The 20050-nt window shown below is 45.3% G+C and overlaps 1 protein-coding gene across 3 annotated transcripts in view; it reads left to right on the plus strand.

Annotated features, from left to right (window-relative positions):
• si:ch211-180f4.1 (leucine-rich repeat neuronal protein 1) overlaps positions 1 to 16412 on the plus strand; it is a 21380-nt gene extending 4968 nt beyond the window's left edge. For all 3 annotated transcript variants that reach the window (XM_026368930.2, XM_026368929.1, XM_026368931.2), the window contains 12 exons: positions 8189 to 8348; positions 8464 to 8609; positions 8780 to 8881; positions 8997 to 9181; positions 9651 to 9893; positions 9975 to 10097; positions 10312 to 10434; positions 10559 to 10988; positions 11077 to 11203; positions 11353 to 11543; positions 11647 to 11793; positions 12904 to 16412. In XM_026368930.2, coding sequence (XP_026224715.1) covers positions 8267 to 8348; positions 8464 to 8609; positions 8780 to 8881; positions 8997 to 9181; positions 9651 to 9893; positions 9975 to 10097; positions 10312 to 10434; positions 10559 to 10988; positions 11077 to 11203; positions 11353 to 11543; positions 11647 to 11793; positions 12904 to 13431 — 2427 coding nt within the window. In that variant the 5' untranslated portion in view covers positions 8189 to 8266 and the 3' untranslated portion in view covers positions 13432 to 16412. The remainder of the gene's footprint in view (positions 1 to 8188; positions 8349 to 8463; positions 8610 to 8779; positions 8882 to 8996; positions 9182 to 9650; positions 9894 to 9974; positions 10098 to 10311; positions 10435 to 10558; positions 10989 to 11076; positions 11204 to 11352; positions 11544 to 11646; positions 11794 to 12903) is intronic.
• Positions 16413 to 20050: the final 3638 nt, after the last annotated feature.

Genomic DNA, 20050 nt, shown 5'->3' on the forward strand with positions numbered 1-20050 from the left:
GAGGAGAGAGAGAGGAGAGATAGAGAGAGGGATAGAGAGAGAGAGATAGGAGAGCGGGAAGAGAGAGAGAGAGGAGAGATGGGGAGAGAGCAGAAGAGATGCGAGAGGGAGAGGAAGAGAGGGGAGAAGAGAGAGGGCAGAGAGAGAGAGGGAGAGAGAGAGAGAGAGAGAGGGAGAGAGCAGGGAGAGGGAGAGAGAGAGAGAGAGAGGAGAGGAAGAGAGGGAGAGAGAGAGAGAGAGAGAGGGAGAGAGCAGGGAGAGGGAGAGAGAGCAGGGAGAGAGATTCCTGTCTGACCCCATCTGTCAGTCTGTCCATCACCAGATCAAACAAGAAGGGGCTCAGAGCCGATCCTTGATGCAGACCCACCTCCACCTTGAACTCCTCCGTCACACCTTCAGCTCACCTCACCACTGTCTTACAGCTCTCATACACGTCCTGCTCTACTCTGCCACCTCAGACTTCCTCATACAAGCCGCAGCTCCTCTCTCGGCACCCTGTCAGACGCTTTCTCTAGATCTACGAAGACACAGTACAACTCCCTTTGTCCATCTCTGTCCTTCTCTATGAGCATCGTCAGGGCAAATACTGCATCTGTTGTTCTACATGAAACCTTATGACTGCTCCCTAATGCTCACCTCTGCCTCAGCCTAGCTTCCACTACTCTATGGCTCATCAGCTTCATTCCTTTTTCAACTTCAACCACTTCGTCCTCTGCTTACCTTCGTCGTCTTCATCTTCCTCCCCACCATCCTGTATTGTCTGGCTACACTATCCTCTACCAATACTTTACAGTCACTGATCTCTTTCAGATGACAACATCAGCACAAGATCTAGTCCACCTGAGAGCTTCTCCCTCTGCTCTTGTATGTCACACTATGTTCCTGCTTCCTCTATAAGAAAGTATTCACCACAGCCATGTCCATCTTTTTTGTGAAGTCTACCACCATCTGTCCTTCTGTGTTCCTGTCCTGAAGACCAAACCTGGCCATCACAATCTCATTCACCAACACGTCCATTAAAATCTGCACCAATCACCACTCTCTCACCTCTGAGGATGCTCAGCATCACATCATCTAACTCACTCCAGAATTTCTCCTTTTCTTCTAACTCCCATCCTGCCTGTGGACATAACCACTAACAACACTGAACATTCAATTCAATTCAGTTTTATTTGTATATCACCAATTCACAACAGAAGTTATCTCAAGGCACTTTACAGTGTTTAAGGTTTAAGACCTTACAGAAAATATTTATACAAAAAATTATAGAGAAAACCCAACAATCCCACTTGAGCAAGCTTTAGGCAACAGTGGAGAGGAAAAACTCCCTTTAGAGGAAGAAACCTCCAGCAGAACCAGGCTCATAGTGGGTGGCCATCTGCCTCCACCGGTCCGAGTGAGTGGAAAGAGAAGAGAGAAAAGAACAGCAGGCAATAAAGACAACAACAAGCAATAAAGACAACAACAAGCATCAAGAACATTGGGCAGATGAACTGGATTCTGGAGATGTACAGCAGAGAGAGGGAGACAGAGAGGAGGAAACACAACTAAAAGAGAGAGAAGACACAAAGTTAATGACATGAAATGGTAGAATTTGAATGGATAGAGGAGAAAGGAGAGGAGCTCAGTTTATCAGTAGAGGTCCCCCAGCAGACTAACCTATAGCAGCAGAACTAAGAGATGGTTCAGAGTCAGAGGAAAGTTTGAAGTCTAGTCTTAAATGTAGAGAGGGTGTCTGCCTCCAGAACCTGAACTGGGAGCTGGTTCCACAGGAGAGGGGCTTGGTAGCTAAAGGCTCTGCCTCCCATTCTACATTTGGAAACTCTGGGAACCACAAGTAAACCTGCAGCCTGAGAACGTAGAGTTCTGCTTGGAAGATATGGAACTATGAGGTCTTTAAGATAAGATGGAGCCTGATTATTAAGGGATTTATAAGTGAGGAGAAGAATTTTAAATTCAATTCTGGATTTAACAGGGAGCCAATGGAGAGAAGCTAACGTTGGAGAAATATGATCTCTCTTACTAATTCCAGTCAGAACTCTGGCTGCAGCATTTTGGACTAACTGGAGGCTCTTTAATGAGTTATTGGGACAAACTATTAATAATGAATTACAATAGTCCAGTCTGGAAGTAACAAATGCATGGACTAGTTTTTCAGCATCACTTTGGGACAGGATGCTCCTAATTTTAACTTTAATGTTTCTTAGGTGAAAAAAGGCAGTTCTAGAGATTTCTTTAATGTATGAAGTGAAGGAGATATCCTGATCAAAGATAACTCCGAGATTTCTTACAGTATTACTTGAGGCCAGAACTAAGTCATCAATGGTGAGAATGTGATTCGACATAGTGTCTCTGAGATTTTTAGGCCCAAACAGTATAACCTCTGTCTTGTCTGGATTTAGGAGAAGGAAATTGGAGGTCATCCAGGTCTTTATGTCTTTTAAGCAGCTTGAAGTTTGACTAATTGATTAGTTTCTCCTGGTTTCATAGATAAGTATAGCTGGGTATCATCTGCATAACAATGGAAATTTATAGAGTGTTTCCTAATAATATTGCCTAAAGGGGACATATATAAAGTGAAAAGAATCGGTCCAAGCACAGATCCCTGTGGAACTCCATAGCTGACTTTGCTGTGCATGGAAGACTCATCATTAACGTCTACAAACTGAAATCTATCTGATAGATACGATTTAAACCACTCTAGTGCTGTTCCTTTGATTCCAATGACATGTTCCAGTCTGTGTAATAAAATGTTGTGATCTATAGTGTTGAATGCATCACTAAGATCTAACAAGACGAGTATAGAGAGTAGTCCATTGTCTGATGCTAATAGAAGATCATTAGTGACCTTTACCAGTGCTGTTTCTGTACTATGATGTACTCTAAATCCTGACTGGACATCTTCATACAAGTTATTGCTGCGCAGGTGGTCGTACAGTTGCTTAGAAACTATCTTTTCAAGAATTTCAGACATAAAGGGCAGATTGGATATTGATCTATAATTTACTAAGACCCCTGAGTCCAGAGTAGACTTTTTGAGCAGGGGCTTGACTACAGCAACCTTAAAAGCCTGTGGTACGTAGCCTATTTGTAAAGATAGATTGATCTGATCTAATATGGACGTGCTGATCAAAGGTAAGACATCCTTGAGGAGTCTAGTCGGGATGGGATCTAAGAGACATGTTGATGGTTTAGTGGAATTAATTACTGAAATTAATTCAGAATGATCTACGGGGAGGAAACAGTCTAAGTACGAGCGTGGATCTAGAGTTGTTGTACAATCCATGCTATATGCAGGGAGGATCTGATCAATTTTTTCTCTAATAGTTATGATTTTATTTGTAAAGAAATTCATGAAGTCATTGCTGCTGAGAGTTAAGGGAATACTAGGGTCAACCGAGCTATGACTCTTTGTCAGTCTGGCTACAGTGCTGTATATCAATGAGGAGTAATATGAAGTTCTAGCTTTACGCAGGGCTTTTTTTTATATATTATTAAACTATCTTTCCAGAATCTAGCCATAGGGGTTGCAAGCCAGTGACTTCTGTGCCGGTCCCAAGCCCGGATAAATAGAGAGGGTTGCGTCAGGAAGGGCATCCGGCGTAAAAATTGCCAAAATAACCATGCGAATCATTCACAAGACTTTCATACCGGATCGGTCGAGGCGCGGGTTAACAACGACCGCCACCGATGCTGTTAACCTACAGGGTGCCGGTGGAAATTTGACTACTGTTGGTCGAAGAAAGAGGGGAGGCAGAAGGGTTCGTGGTCAGAGAGAGAAGGGAAAAGGCAGGAACATAGATCTGAGAATAGGGACTCTTAACGTTGGTACAATGACAGGGAAAGGCAGAGAGCTGGCAGACATGATGGAGAGAAGAAAGGTAGATGTTCTGTGTGTGCAGGAGACAAGGTGGAAGGGCAGCAAGGCACGTAGTATCGGAGGAGGATACAAACTGTTCTACCATGGTGTTGATAGGAAGAGAAACGGGGTAGGAGTGATCTTGAAGGGGGAGTTTGTGAACAATGTTCTAGAGGTGAAAAGAGTCTCAGACAGGGTGATGAGCCTAAAGCTAGAAATTGAAGGGGTGATGATGAATGTAGTCAGTGGGTATGCGCCACAGGTTGGCTGTGAGTTAGAAGAGAAGGAGAGATTCTGGAGTGAGTTTGATGAGGTCATAGAGAGTATCCCCAGAGGAGAGAGAGTTGTTGTTGGAGCAGACTTCAATGGGCATGTTGGTGAGGGCAACAGAGGTGATGAGGAGGTGATGGGCAGGTTTGGTGTGAAGGAAAGGAATCTGGAAGGACAGATGGTGGTGGACTTTGCTAAGAGGATGGAAATGGCTGTTGTCAACACTTACTTCCAGAAGAGAGAGGAACAGAGTGACATACAGAAGTGGAGGTAGGAGTACACAGGTGGACTACATCCTATGTAGACGAGGTCATTTGAGAGAGGTTAGTGACTGCAAAGTGGTGGTAGGAGAGAGTGTAGCCAGACAGCACCGCATGGTGGTGTGCAAGATGACTCTGGAGGTCAGGAAGAAGAAAAGAGGGAAGTCAGAGAAGAAGACCAAGTGGTGGAAGCTAAAGAATGAAGAAACTTGTGAGGAATTCAGGCAGAAGTTGAGACAGGTTCTGGGTGGTCAGGATGAGCTTCCAGATGACTGGGAAACTACAGCAGAGGTTATCAGGGAAACAGGTAGGAAGGTGCTAGGTGTGTCATCTGGAAAGAGGAAAGAAGGTAAAGACACTTGGTGGTGGAATGAGGAAGTACAGGAATGCGTCCAGAGGAAGAAGTTAGCTAGAAGGAAGTGGGATGTAGAAAGGACTGAGGAAAGTAGACAGGAGTACAAGGAAGCGCAGCGTAGAGTGAAGAGGGAGGTGGCAAAGGCCAAACAGAAAGCTTACGATGAGCTGTATGACAGGTTAGACACAAAGGAAGGAGAGAAGGACTTGTACAGGCGAGCCAGACAGAGAGATAGAGATGGGAAGGATGTGCAACAGGTAAGGGTGATTAAGGACAGAGATGGAAAGGTGCTAACAACCCAGGAGAGTGTGCAGAAAAGATGGAAGGAGTATTTTGAGGATCTGATGAATGAGGAAAATGACAGGGAAAGAAGAGAGGAAGAGGTTGATGTTGTGGAGCAGGAAATAGAAGAGATTGGAAAGGATGAGGTTAGGAAGGCTCTGAAAAGGATGAAGAGTGGAAAGGGTGTTGGTCCTGATGACGTACCTGTGGAGGTGTGGAAGTGCTTAGGAGAGGCAGCAGTGGAGTTTCTAACCAGTTTGTTCAATAGGATTCTAGAGAGTGAGAAGATGCCTGAGGAATGCAGGAGAAGTGTTCTGGTTCCGATCTTTAAGAACAAGGGTGACACGCAGAACTGCAGCAACTATAGAGGAATAAAGTTGATGAGCCACACAATGAAGCTGTGGGAAAGAGTAGTGGAAGCCAGGCTTAGGAAGAAGGTGGAGATTTGTGAGCAGCAGTATGGTTTCATGCCCCGTAAGAGCACCACTGATGCTGTTTTTGCTTTGAGAATGTTGATGGAAAAGTACAGAGATGGTCAGAAGGAGCTGCATTGTGTCTTTGTAGATTTAGAGAAGGCGTATGACAGGGTGCCGAGGGAGGAGCTGTGGTACTGTATGAGGTCGTCGGGAGTGGCAGAGAAGTACGTCAGACTAGTTCAGGACATGTATGAGAGAAGTATGACGGTGGTGAGATGTGCTGTAGGTCAGACAGAGGAGTTCAAGGTGGAGGTGGGACTACACCAAGGATCAGCTTTGAGTCCCTTCTTGTTTGCTATGTTGATGGACAGGCTGACAGATGAGGTCAGACAGGAATCTCCCTGGACAATGATGTTTGCGGATGACATTGTGATTTGCAGTGAGAGTAGAGAGCAGGTGGAGGAACAGCTGGAAAGGTGGAGGTTTGCTCTGGAAAGAAGAGGCATGAAGGTCAGTCGTAGTAAGACAGAATACATGTGTCTGAACGAGAGGGATCAAGGTAGAAGCGTTAGGTTACAGGGGGCTGAGGTGAAGAAGGTGCAGGAGTTTAAGTACTTGGGGTCAACAGTTCAGTGTGATGGAGAGTGTGGAAAAGAGGTGAAGAGGCGAGTGCAGGCAGGTTGGAGCGGGTGGAGGAAAGTGTCAGGAGTGTTGTGTGACAGAAGAGTGTCAGCAAGACTCAAAGGAAAGGTGTACAAGACAGTGGTGAGACCAGCTCTGCTCTATGGGTTAGAGACGGTAGCAGTGAGAAAGACACAAGAGGCTGAGATGGAGGTAGCAGAGACGAAGATGTTGAGGTTCTCCTTAGGAGTGACCAGGTTAGACAGAATAAGGAACGAGTACATCAGAGGGACGGCTCACGTTACCTGTGTTAGCGACAAAGTCAGAGAGGCCAGACTGAGATGGTTTGAACATGTTCAGAGGAGGGATAGTGAGTATATTGGTAGAAGGATGTTGGAGATGGAGCTGCCAGGCAGGAGGACAAGAGGACGACCAAAGAGGAGATATATGGATGTTATAACAGAGGACATGAGGTTGGCTAGTGTTAGGGTAGAAGATGCCCATGATAGATTTAGGTGGAGAAGGATGATTCGCTGTGGCGACCCCTGATGGGAAAAGCCGAAAGAGAAGAAGAATTAAACTATCTTTCCAGACTAGGTAATATTCATCTAAATTGGTGGAACGCCACCTCCTTTCCAACTTACGTGATTTCTGCCTTAATCTACGGATTTGTGAATTGTACCATGGAGCTAACTTCCTCTGACTCACTAGCTTCTTTGTCAGAGGAGCAACAGTATCAAGTATTGATCCAAGTGAGGCACCAGTACTATTAACAAGATAGTCCACTTGTGCTGGAGTAACATTGAAATAACTGCCTTCCTCTGTGTTGGTACATGGCTCTGAAATAAAAGATGGAATCAGTTCCTTAAATTTGTCAACAGCATTTTCACATAAACATCTACTGTAGTGAATCTTATCTGTAGGTTTAGTAAAGTCTGGTACTGTAAATTCAAATGTAATTAAGAAATGGTCAGATAAAAGAGGGTTTTGGGGAAAAACTATTAACTGATCAACTTCCACACCGTATGTCAGAATAAGATCAAGGGTGTGGTTAAAACAGTGAGTGGGTTTATTTACATTTAGAGTCTAATAGTGAATTAAATGCAGTGTTGAGGCAGTTATCATCAACATCTACATGGATACTGAAGTCACCCACTATAATGACTTTCTCTGCACTAAGAACTAAATCAGATAGAAACTCTGAGAATTCAGTTAAAAACTCAGAGTAAGGGACAGGAGGACGGTACACAATAACAAACAGGACTGGTTTTGGATTTTTCCAGTTAGAATCAGAGAGGGTAAGAGTGAGGCTCTCAAATGAATTCAAACTATGTTTAGGTCTGGGGTTGATTAATAAACTTGAGTGGAAGATTGCTGCTACTCCTCCACCCCGACCTGTGCTTCTAGGAACATGATAATTAACATGACTTGAGGGGGTCGACTCATTCAGAGAGACATATTCATCCTGCTGCAGCCAGGTTTCAGTAAGACTTTGATGGTCAATTATCAAATCATTTACTAAGAGGGATTTAGACGAGAGAGATCTGATATTTAACAGTCCACATTTGATTGTTGTCTTGTTATTTTGTTCTAAGAGAGGAGTCGTCTTTTTTTCTTTTCTTATTTTTTTATTTTTTTTCAACATCACACTTTTAATTTCTAGCTTCAGAGTCTTCACCCTGTCTGAGACTCTTATCGCCTCTAGAACATTCAAACAAACTCCTCTTTCAGAATAACTCCTCCGTTTCTCTTCCCCATCCACCACATGGTAGAACCACTTCAACCCTGATCCTAAGCTTCTAGCCTCGCTACCTTTCCACCTGGTCTCCTGGACACCTTCCCTCTCTGCATCATGTCAGCCAATGTCAGTCCTACACTTGTGCTTTTCCTTTCCTTCCCTCTCTGCCTACGAACATGCCTTCTTCTTCTCCTTCCACGAACAGTGACCTAGTTTCCACCAGCACTCTGTAAGTCAACAGCAGCGGTGGTGGTCGTTGTACATAGGATGCCCTTCCTGACACAACCGTCTACATTTATCCTGACTTGGGACTGGATTGTGCCCCCGTGTGCATTAGCACACAGAAAGCGTTGTTGCTTTAATTCTTCTGTGTCTGTGTGTTTTCAGCTCTAAAGAAACACCAGCTGCTGACAGCCTGAGGGAAGTTGATGTTGTTACTTAGCCACCGCCTCAGCCCAGTGCACCATGGAACCTGCAGTCCTCTTTGTGCTCCTCCTCCCCCTACTGACATCATCAGTGTGTGCTGGAATGGGAGGAGCCAGCCAAGGTAAACAACAACAATGTGCATTATAGGCAACAGAGGAAGTGCACATGAAGTTTAAATTGTGTGTTTTTAAGCAGAGGTTTGGTGTGTGTGTGTGTGTGTGTGTTATGTCCTGTAGGTGGCGCTGTTCTGTGTCCTCTGCAGTGTGTGTGTGAGACGCGGCCCTGGTACACTCCACAGTCTGTGTATCACCAGGCTAGAACAGTAGACTGTAATGAACTCCATCTGCAAAGAGTACCCACCAACATTTCATCTGACACACAGGTAACAAATCTCCTACAGACATATACTTGTACTTCAACTTGAGTAAAGTATTTCAAGTGATACTAGTCCGTGGGTTCTGCAGCGTGTGAGGTGAGTTGAGTTTGTCGTGAACTGTAACAGAACGGACCGGTGAGCACGTTGTACAACAGTTTGTTGTGTTGATGTTTCAGGTGCTGCTGCTGCAGAGTAACAACATCTCCTCCATCACGTCTGAACTGCAGTGTCTGACCAACCTGACTGAGCTCGACCTGTCACAGAACCACTTCACACAGGTAACACCTTTCCCACCTGCCCCTTTGCTCGGCGTCTGTTTTCATGGTTTTTCCTGTTTCCACCTGACAGTTCATGTGTGCACTACATTAAAGGCTTCTCTCTCTCTCTGTTCAGGTAAGCTCTATGGGTCTGTCATCTCTGGGCCGGCTGGTGACTCTGTACCTGGAGGAGAACCACATCGAGGAGCTTGAGGACTTCAGTTTGAAGAATCTGTCCAGTTTGGAGGAGCTCTACATCAACCACAACCGCATCTCCTCCATTGGACCCAAAGCCTTTGCTGGGCTCACAAACCTGCTGCGGTAACTCACATTCTTTTCAGCTTCTCCTTTCTTCTACCTGTTTAGAACCTCACAACAGAGAATCTCCTAAAGAACCATCAGATCTACCTACTGAACTGGCAGAACAAGCAAATACCATCAAAAGGAACGCTAGAGGTTCTAAGACCACTCTCTAAAGTTCAACCAAAATGATCTAAAGGTTCCCTAAAACCTCCACAGAGGAAACCAGATCCTCTCCAAGAACTATTATCGGGGGCAACATGCTAAAAGTTTCTGGTGGCCACTAGAACTGCCTAAAAGGACCCGATCTGCTTCAAATTTAGTTTTCTTGTGTAGCTAACAATGACCTAAACGTTAAAGTGAACTAATAAATAATAAACAGAATGAAATGTTTTACCATAAGGTTCTGTTGTTCTCCAGTGCAGGCCATTCATTATGTACTGATAAGGTCTGTTTGAATCAGTTTTTGGACCTCTGCTCGGCTCTGTAGGCTCCACCTGAACTCGAACCGGCTGGTAGCTATCGATAGTCGCTGGTTTGAGGCCCTGCCATCTCTGGAGATCCTGATGATAGGGGAGAACCCCATCCTGGGTCTGGAGGAGAAGAACTTCCTTCCTCTATCCCGCCTTCACAGCCTCGTGCTGGCTGGGATGGGACTGGCCTCTGTCCCCTCTGCTGCCTTCCTGGGCCTCGACTACCTGGAGAGCCTCTCCTTCTATGACAACCGACTCAAGTGAGTCTGAGTCTCTGGTTCAAACTCTGTTTGTAACCTTCTCTCCGTTACACACCTGAGAAACTGTTGTTCTCCTGGCAGGTCAGTTCCCCGGGATGCTCTGAGTGTTCTCCCTAACTTGAAGTTCCTGGACCTGAACAGGAACCCAATCAGCCGAATCCAGCAAGGAGATTTCCAGAACCTTCAGCACCTGGAGGAGCTCAGGTCAGTGTGATCCCAATCACTCATGTTACAGAGAGAAGCTTGAGAGAAGACATCTCACTTTGTTGGTTTTGTTGGAACACGTACGGCTCAGCTGAAGACGTTTGTCATTTCACCCGGTGAAATAACTTTAATGTTTGAGTCTGAGTTTTAGCCTTCTGTGTACCGTGTGTTTGGAGAAGTTCAGAAACCAGAATGTTCTCTGTTTTTGGTTCAGTCTGAACAACATGGACGAGCTGCTGATGGTGGAGCGAGCAGCTTTCCACAACCTTCCAGAAATCACCAAACTGGAGATCTGTAACAACCCACAGCTGTCCTACATCGACCCGCAGGCCTTCAGGTGATTCCTGAATTTCTACTTTTCTATTTCATTTTTCATTTTTCTGTCAAATTTCACATTTTTCTCTTTCACTTCTTCTTCTTCTCTTCTTCTTTCCTTGCTTCCTTCCTTCCTCCCCCCTCAGTGACTTGTCCTCCATCCGGACTCTGCTCCTCTATAATAACCAGCTCAGCCTCCTCTCCGGAGATGTCCTCTCCTCCCTCCCCTCCATTGAGGAGGTGTCTCTTCACACGAACCCCTTGAGATGTGACTGTCTCTCCTCCTGGGGCCCCCACCTCGGTAACCAATCACATCTCAAGCTGCTGGAGTCCTCCATCACCCTCTGCTCCTCCCCGCCTCACATGATTGGTCGGGAGTTGCAGGAGGTGGTGGCAATCAGATGGGGGGGTGCTGATAGTATAGGTGGTGGGGCCAATAGCTGCCTGCCCCACATCTCACCTCACGCCTTCCCGCCAGCCATGAACGTCAGTGCCGGGCAGCCAATCACACTGGAGTGCTGGGCAGACGCCGACCCTGCCCCCCAGTTCTATTGGGTGACGCCCAATGGAGACAAGGTGGGGGAGCTCGGACTTGCCTTTAGGGTTTGGACATGGTAACACACAGGTATATCTGGTTTCAGTGTCTTTCTTCTTACTTGGACAGGTGAGCTCGGAGGCGGTGGCTGCACCAATCGTATCAGAGGAGGGGCGTGGTCTGAGCAAGAAGAAGAAACATCGGGTGTCGGAGCCGGGGGCCTTGGTGATAGAACACGCCGAGCTGTCAGACACAGGTCAGTCTGGGACACTTCGCTCAGGTGCCTACCAGTAGTGGTATCAAATAGTGCACTGAAGTACACAGGAATACATCTCGGTACTACATCTATGTATTTTATTTATTTTGTGTATGGGTGTAAAATGTAATGACCTCTCTCTCACACAGGTGTGTATACCTGTGTTGCATGGAACACTGAGGGGGCAGACACAAAGAGCATCTCAGTGTTTGTGGACTCTCAGGGGTCTGTGGGCTGGTGGTCAGACAGGGAGAGCCAGCAGGGAATGGAGCCCAGCAGGGAGCAGCCCTGGCTGGGGAACTCATCCAGCAGAGCAGCTTCTCTGGTGGTGGTGGCCAAGGTACCTGCTTCATTTTTAAAGTTCCTATTATTTGACATTATGTTCGGACTCATTTCTGATCCATTAAATTCATAAAACTGGAGATTTGCTGTTACCTGTGCAGGTGGTTCACGCCCAGTCCGTGGTGTTAGAGTGGAAGCTGTATCCCAGCTTTGAGGGTGAGAGCCAGCAGGACGCTCCACTACCTCTGCCCTGGTGGGCCAGCGCCACCGTGCACATTGACAACCCTCAGATCAGCTACACTGCCAAGGTAAACACACCTGTCTACACCTGCTCTCTCTTATACAGTGAGTCGTTGACAGTGGGACAGTTGCGTCCCTGTGTACTTCAGATGTCAGTGTTAACAGTGGGACAGTTGCGTCCCTGTGTACTTCAGGTGTCAGTGTTGACAGTGGGACAGTTGCGTCCTTGTGTACTTCATGTGTCTGTGTTAACAGTGGGACAGTTGCGTCCGTGTGTACTTCAGGTGTCTGTGTTAACAGTGGGACAGTTGCGTCCGTGTGTACTTCAGGTGTCAGTGTTGACAGTGGGACAGTTGCGTTCTTGTGTACTTCAGGTGTCAGTGTTGACAGTGGGACAGTTGCGTCCGTGTGTACTTCAGGTGTCAGTGTTGACAGTGGGACAGTTGCGTTGTGGGAACTTCAGGTGTAGGTGTTGACAGTGGGACAGTTGAGTTCGTAGGTACTTCAGGTGTCGGTGTTGACAGTGGGATAGTTGCGTCCGTGTGTACTTCATGTGTCTGTGTTGACAGTGGGACAGTTGCGTCCTTGTGTACTTCAGGTGTCAGTGTTGACAGTGGGACAGTTGCGTCCTTGTGTACTTCAGGTGTCAGTGTTGACAGTGGGACAGTTGCGTCCGTGTGTACTTCATGTGTCTGTGTTGACAGTGGGACAGTTGCGTTGTGGGTACTTCAGGTGTCGGTGTTGACAGTGGGACAGTTGCGTTGTGGGTACTTCAGGTGTCGGTGTTGACAGTGGGACAGTTGCGTTGTGGGTACTTCATGTGTCTGTGTTGACAGTGGGACAGTTGCGTCCTTGTGTACTTCAGGTGTCAGTGTTGACAGTGGGACAGTTGCGTCCTTGTGTACTTCAGGTGTCAGTGTTGACAGTGGGACAGTTGCGTCCGTGTGTACTTCATGTGTCAGTGTTGACAGTGGGACAGTTGCGTTGTGGGTACTTCAGGTGTCGGTGTTGACAGTGGGACAGTTGCGTTGTGGGTACTTCAGGTGTCGGTGTTGACAGTGGGACAGTTGCGTTGTGGGTACTTCAGGTGTCGGTGTTGACAGTGGGACAGTTGTGTTGTGGGTACTTCTGGTGTCGGTGCTAACATGGCTCTCCCTCTCTCTGTGCTCTCTCTCCAGGTCCCGGTTGATGTTCAGGAATATAACCTGACTCACCTCCTTCCTGCCACCGAGTACCATGTCTGCCTCACTGTCTCCTCCTCCCCTCCTCCCTCCACCTCCCCCTCTTCCTCTCCCAGCTCTTCCCCCAGCCCTGTCTTTCCCTCATCTGCTTTTCACACCTCCTGTCTGAACATCACCACCAAGGAAGCGGGCTTCTCTGTGGAGATGGTGGCGTCCCAGCGCAGCAGCGTGGCGCTGGCGGCCGTCATGGGCTCCATGTTCGCCTTGTCCATCATGGCGCTGTTGGTGGTGTACATGGGCCGTCGTGTGCAGCAGCACAAGTCCTGCGGCCACTCGCTGAAGAAGTACATGCAGCACGCAACGTCGATCCCTCTGAACGAGCTGTACCCACCACTTATCACACTGTGGGAGAGTGAGGCCGAGAAGGACAAAGACGAAAAGGAGGAGGAGGAGCGGGAGAGAGGAGAAAGGGAGGTGGAGGCAGGGGGGAGTCAGATCGACACGACAAAGACGTACATGTGGTAGCTGGAGGAGACGCGGAAAGAAGAGAGGTCATGTGACTCAGCGAAGAGCCTGACAGACAAAGAGATGGGAACATTTCCCAAGTTTTTAGCCCATTAATCACAATCCTGCATTTTCCTCATGCTGCTGAGTGCTTTCAGGTTTAATTTTCTACCTCTCACTGGTTTCCCTGCTTCCCTGTCGTCATTTACGTAGTTTACACACTGCAGTGTTTAACTAATTAAACCAACTGAACTTGTTTCATGATCACTGGGGAATTTCAGGTTAAAGTACTCAATCGTGGATTGAGTGAAGTCCTGAGTTACCAAGTTATTTTAATACATAACAACATCAATGGACATGTTGTTGTAGAGTCTAGAATCCACCCAGCGCTTATAAAAGTAGTTTTTACATCTTATTTAGCAGATTAAATAGTTAATAGTTGACGTTTTGCAAGCTGACGTACAGTGTGCAGTACGTCAGTGTTTGCAGCTCCTCACTTCTGAATCACTGTGATACTGAAGAAAACCTAAAACCATGATCACTCTCAGCTGGTCCTGCAGTGATCAGGAGGATTGAAGGTTTATTCTGGATTCTGATTTCATATCTGAGTGTTCAGAGTCCCGACTGATCTTTAAATGCACCGACTGGATGTTCAGGACTTACTGTAGTTTTAATGTAATTTTAAGAACCTGTCCTTTTTCCCTCCATGCAGTACTGTCACCTGACTTCTTCCCCTCTGAGCTGCTCATACATGTTTCTAAATGACCTCAAACGCACCGTTGATATTTGTGGTTAATGGGTTAAAATGTCCTAAATATACTTTTGATTTTTGATTTGTACAAACTTTTCACTCCGCCTCTGTGGGCGTCCTGTGGACAAAGACGCTACCAGAAGGTGATGGATTAGTCCTTTGTCTGTTTCTCAACCTGAGGCTCGGGGGATGTACCTGAGCCTCCAGCTGGTTTAAACAGGCAGGTGAACTACGGACCTGTGAGTCCAGAGGTCTTCTACTGTGCAGATTTCATCACTGTCCTCTCTGTCGTTTGTTTTCTTTCCTCTTCGCTGTGTGAAGCACACTGACTGTAGCTGTACTGATTGTACAAAATCACATTATTCCTATGAACGTGAATGCAGCACCAACACCCAGCACGGTCCTGTCAAATCTCTCACTGTAGCACATCAAGGTCCCGTATTCACATCCAGGGAGTGATTACGTCTATGATTACAATTTTCCAGGCACCTGATGTTTGGGGGTTCAGAGTAGTATTAGTTTCCATAGAAACACAGTGGAAAAACACATGACTTCAGTATTTATTTGTTTGTTTGTGCAATAACTTGTCACATTCAGAAACAATACTGTGATACTTAAACTAATTGGAAGGGAAAGCAGTAAATTAAAGTCTTACTGTAATAAAAGGTGAGAGATGCTGAATCTTAAAGATCCAGTATGAAACCTGCAGGAAGTGAGTAACTGAACTGTGTGAACCTGATGCAGACTGAACCAGGGTCATGACTGAGTGAGTACGGGACCTTCAATTCTCCACAATCGTCACTTTACACAATGATTTATCGTCACCTTTTGTTCTTTACACAGTGGTGTACTCTGCTTTGTCGTGTCTTCAGCTTGTGTGAAGAACTTTATCGACAGCCTGTTCACAGACACTAACCGTGACTGCTGACTGTTTTCTATTTGTGGACTTCTTAGCTGAGAGGAGGCTGGTGCTGCACGCCTTTGCACTCATCTGTCGGACTGTTTGTATGAAACCACGGTTGAGTGACAACCTGCAAACTGCTGGAGGAGCATCAGCTTCAATCTGAAACCAAATAAAGACACACAGCGTCTCATGATCATACTCAGTAAAATTAAAACGCGAGCAAATCATTTCTTACAGTTCATCTGGGACAGGGATCTGCAGGCTCATTACAATCAACAGCTTTTAGATAATTATCAGCTTGTGAGGAGAATTTAACCATGATTCTGAGACTAAACACATTAAACATACATTTTCATATTCCGATTCGGATTTAAAAAGTACAGATTTGGGTTTTTTTAATTAAATTAAAAGTACATATTATTATTATAAATACGTATTTAAAGTTAAATATGTAGGCCCTTCAGTGTGTCTGATTTCCTGTTTTCCTGATTGAAACGGACGTGATGACGTCACCTTGTTCGAACCGATTCATCTACACATGAAGATGAAGAAAAGAATTTTTCCAGGTCGACTTCTCAGCAGAAAGTTCTACACAGTAAAACAGATTCAGCAGTTTGCACGTTTGTTGTTCTGACTTTTAGCCAAATATGACCAAAACTCTTCAGGAACAAAATCCCAAAGGAACATGTGGGCATTTTACACCATCTCTACTGTAAATACAAACTGAATCTTTGTTCTTCAGACAAAACCAGAGTGAAAATCATTGTTCAGTTGTTTTCAGCTAGAACTTCAGATTTAGAAACTGTGACTGTGACATGATCAAATTAGAACCTGCCGCAGAGTTCAAGTGGCAGTAAAAGTACTGTAAGTACTACAGTACACCTCAATAAGTACTTGTAGACAGTGATGGAAGAAGTGCTCAGATTTTTTACTTAAACTGAAAGTAGTAATACCACGGCATAGAAATACATGTTACAAGTAAAAGTCCTCCATTTAAGTAAGATTACAAAAGAACTGGCATAAAAAATACTTTTTAGTATTCTGTGTGCAGAATGTCTCATTTCACATCAGTGAATCAGATATTATTGGATCATAGTTATTGATGATCAAATCTAATAATTAGAATATGAGTTACTTTAAGTACTGAAGCGTAACTTCTGAATTTACCACCAGCATCAGTAAAGTCTGTGGTTTAACTGTTTCTAGGTACAGTACTTCAGTAAATGTACTCAGTTACTTTCCGTCACTTGTACAAGGATCATGATGCATAGTTTGAGGAATCAGGGGAGACAACCTGGAAATGATAACAGTACTGTACAATAGGGTGAGGCACCTTTACATTTGTCTTTAACAGTGCTGTTATGACTATAAACCTATTTATATTGTAGTCACCTGATTAGAATTACAGCTAGTGTTCATAGGAAATATGTTCACAGTGATAAAAACACAAACATATCAGAATAAACATGTTTGTTTTAACATTATGTGGCTAAAGTGACAAATAATAAGTGGAACCTCTGTAGAGGAATCTGGAAATGTCAAAGGTCAGAAGTGGAAGATGTGATAAGAAGTTTCCCAGAGTTTCTTCTTTGACAGATCAGAAGTCCAGCAAGGACCTGGTATAAAAAAGTATTTTCTAACTATGGGTTTTGTGCTCTAATACCACGTGGTACGTACAGTACATGTACTATGTGGGAACAACGTAGTGAGAACTTATGCTGTGTTACTACTACTTGTAGTATTACAGGATACAGGATGAAGGAGGAGGACGGTGTCCTGACGTAGCAGCTTTCGTTATTAAATGTTCTCTGGACGGTGTCAGTGAGTTAGAAACTACGCAGTGACGCCTGTTTCTCACCTGTCCCCCAAACTCTGTCCTACAGGTGTGAACCCTACAGGTACGTGACTTCCTGTTTTTACTGCCGTCCCTTATTACCTGTTGACAATCAGGGTATTTTGTACAAAGTCTACGGATCTAAGTCTTAAGAAAACAGCTGATGATGGATTTTAATAATAATTGTTACGATTCATCCTCAGCGAGCAACAAGTGGGACTAAAGCTGTAAAATAGAAATAATAGAAATACAGTTTGTCACTGCACTGCCTGGTGTGTTGGTGTTATTGAATCATGAGATGGAAAACCAGAACAGACCACCACAGACCAGAACAGACCACCACAGACCAGAACAGATCACCACAGACCACCAAAGACCAGAACAGACCACTACAGAACACCACAGAAAACCACAGACCACTACAGACCAGAACAGACCACCACAGAACACCAAAGACCAAAACAGACCACTACAGACCAGAACAGACCACCACAGAACACCAAAGACCAAAACAGAACACCACAGACCAGAACAGACCACTGCAGAACACGACAGACCACCACATAACATCACAGACCAGAACAGAACAGAACACCACAGAACACCTCAAACTACCACAGACCAGAACAGAACACCACAGAACACCTCAAACTACCACAGACCAGAACAGACCACCAAAGAACACCACCACAGACCACGACAGAACACCACAGAACACCTCAAACTACCACAGACCACGACAGAACACCACAGAACACCTCAAACTACCACAGACCAGAACAGAACACCACAGACCAGAACAGACCACTACAGAACACGACAGACCACCACATAACACCACAGACCACTACAGAACACCACAGACCACCACAGAACACCACAGACCAGAACAGAACACCACAGAACACCTCAAACTACCACAGACCAGAACAGACCACCAAAGAACACCACCACAGACCACGACAGAACACCACAGACCACTACAGAACACCACAGACCAGAACAGAACACCACAGACTACCTCAAACCAGCACAGACCAGAACAGACCACCACAGAACACCACAGACCAGAACAGAACACCACAGGCTACCTCAAATCAGCACAGACCAGAACGGAACAACACAGACCACCACAAAACACCTCAAACCAGCACAGACCAGAACAGAACACCACAGACTACCTCAAACCAGCACAGACCAGAACAGACCACCACAGACTACCTCAAACCAGCACAGACCAGAACAGACCACCACAGACCACCATTTTCTTTCCCAGTTATCGGCGTCAGACATCGACAAAATTCTGCAGCCAAACGTCGTGTCCTGTGTCAGAAAACTGTCTAAACTCATCGAAACCGTCTGATGGCGACTGAAGATTGGACCCAGAGCTGAGGTGGATCGTCTCACACGCCTGTTGATGCAGACGTGTGATTGGCTCGTTTCCTTCCAGAGATCATTCAGGGTTCCAGGTCACTTCCTTTGTTTCCTATGTAGCTGTTTTATTTTCATGGAAGGTTGGGGGTGGCTGTGGCTCAATAGGTAGAGCAGTTGACTGCCAATCATAGGATTGGTGGTTCGATTCCCGGCTGCCACGTCACATGCCAAAGTGTCCTTGGGCAAGATACTGAACCCCTAGTTGCCTCCGGTGAGTCAGGTCAGCTGCATAGCAGCTCTGCCATCGGTGTGTGAATGTGTGTGTGCTTGTGTGTGTGAATGGGTGAATGAGAAGCAGTGTAAAGCGCTTTGAGTGCCTGCTAGGTAGAAAAGTGCTATATAAGTGCAGACCATTTACCATTTACCCATATGTGTGTTTACTGAACACCGGGTCATTGGACCCTCATCAGCAACAAGCGGATCAAATATTTACTGGACACAGTGAAAGAGAAGATCCACTGATCTGAGTCTGGTGTTTGTGATTTGGGCAGCAGAACCTCAGCTACTGGTACATGGTTAGACAGAGTTAGGGACCGTCTGCAAGTTGTCACTCTGTCTATGTTAATCTAATATCTCAGTAAGTTCTAGGTCATGTGACATATTTACTCAGAATCTGTCATGAAATGTGCAGCTACATATTTTACAGAAGGATCAGGTAACCCTGAACCATTTCTTAGTTCTCCTGCTATAGGTCTGCAGGTATCCTCCTCCTTGGAGCTGTAGATCTCCAGAGTCCAGTTACTGGTTCTACCAACTTGTTCAGTGCTTTTGTTGCCTGCTGTTCTTTTCTCTTCTCTTTCCACTCACCCCAACCGGTTGAGGCAGATGGCCGCCCACTATGAGCCTGGTTCTGCTGGAGGTTTCTTCCTCTAAAGGGAGTTTTTCCTCTCCACTGTTGCCTAAAGCTTGCTGAAATGGGATTTTTAGGTTTTCTATATCATTTTTTGTATAAATATTTTCTGTAAGGTCTTAAACCTTAAACACTGTAAAGTGCCTTGAGATAACTTCTGTTGTGAATTGGTGATATACAAATAAAACTGAATTGAATTGAATTGAACTCTTACATGTTCACCTGTGGGTTTACCAAATCACACCTGGTCTCCTTTACCTGTGCTGTCAAGATTGTAGAAGGTAGAGACGAGAAGGTAGCTTACTGTCTGTCTCACTGTCTGTCATACTGTCTGTCTTACTGTCTGTATGTCTTTCTATCTTACTGTCTGTCTCACTGTCTGTCATACTGTCTGTCTTACTGTCTGTATGTCTTTCTATCTTACTGTCTGTCTCACTGTCTGTCATACTGTCTGTCTTACTGTCTGTATGTCTTTCTATCTTACTGTCTGTCATACTGTCTGTCTTACTGTCTGTATGTCTTTCTATCTTACTGTCTGTCTTAATGTCTGTATGTCTTTCTATCTTACTGTCTGTATGTCTTTCTATCTTACTGTCTGTCTCACTGTCTGTCATACTGTCTGTCTTACTGTCTGTATGTCTTTCTATCTTACTGTCTGTATGTCTTTCTATCTTACTGTCTGTCTCACTGTCTGTATGTCTTTCTATCTTACTGTCTGTATGTCTTTCTATCTTACTGTCTGTATGTCTTTCTATCTTACTGTCTGTCTCACTGTCTGTATGTCTTTCTATCTTACTGTCTGTCTCACTGTCTGTCATATTGTCTGTCTTACTGTCTGTATGTCTTTCTATCTTACTGTCTGTCATA

The sequence above is a fragment of the Anabas testudineus genome, chromosome 7, assembly GCF_900324465.2.
Source record: "Anabas testudineus chromosome 7, fAnaTes1.2, whole genome shotgun sequence".
NCBI classification, from domain to species: Eukaryota; Metazoa; Chordata; class Actinopteri; order Anabantiformes; family Anabantidae; genus Anabas; species Anabas testudineus.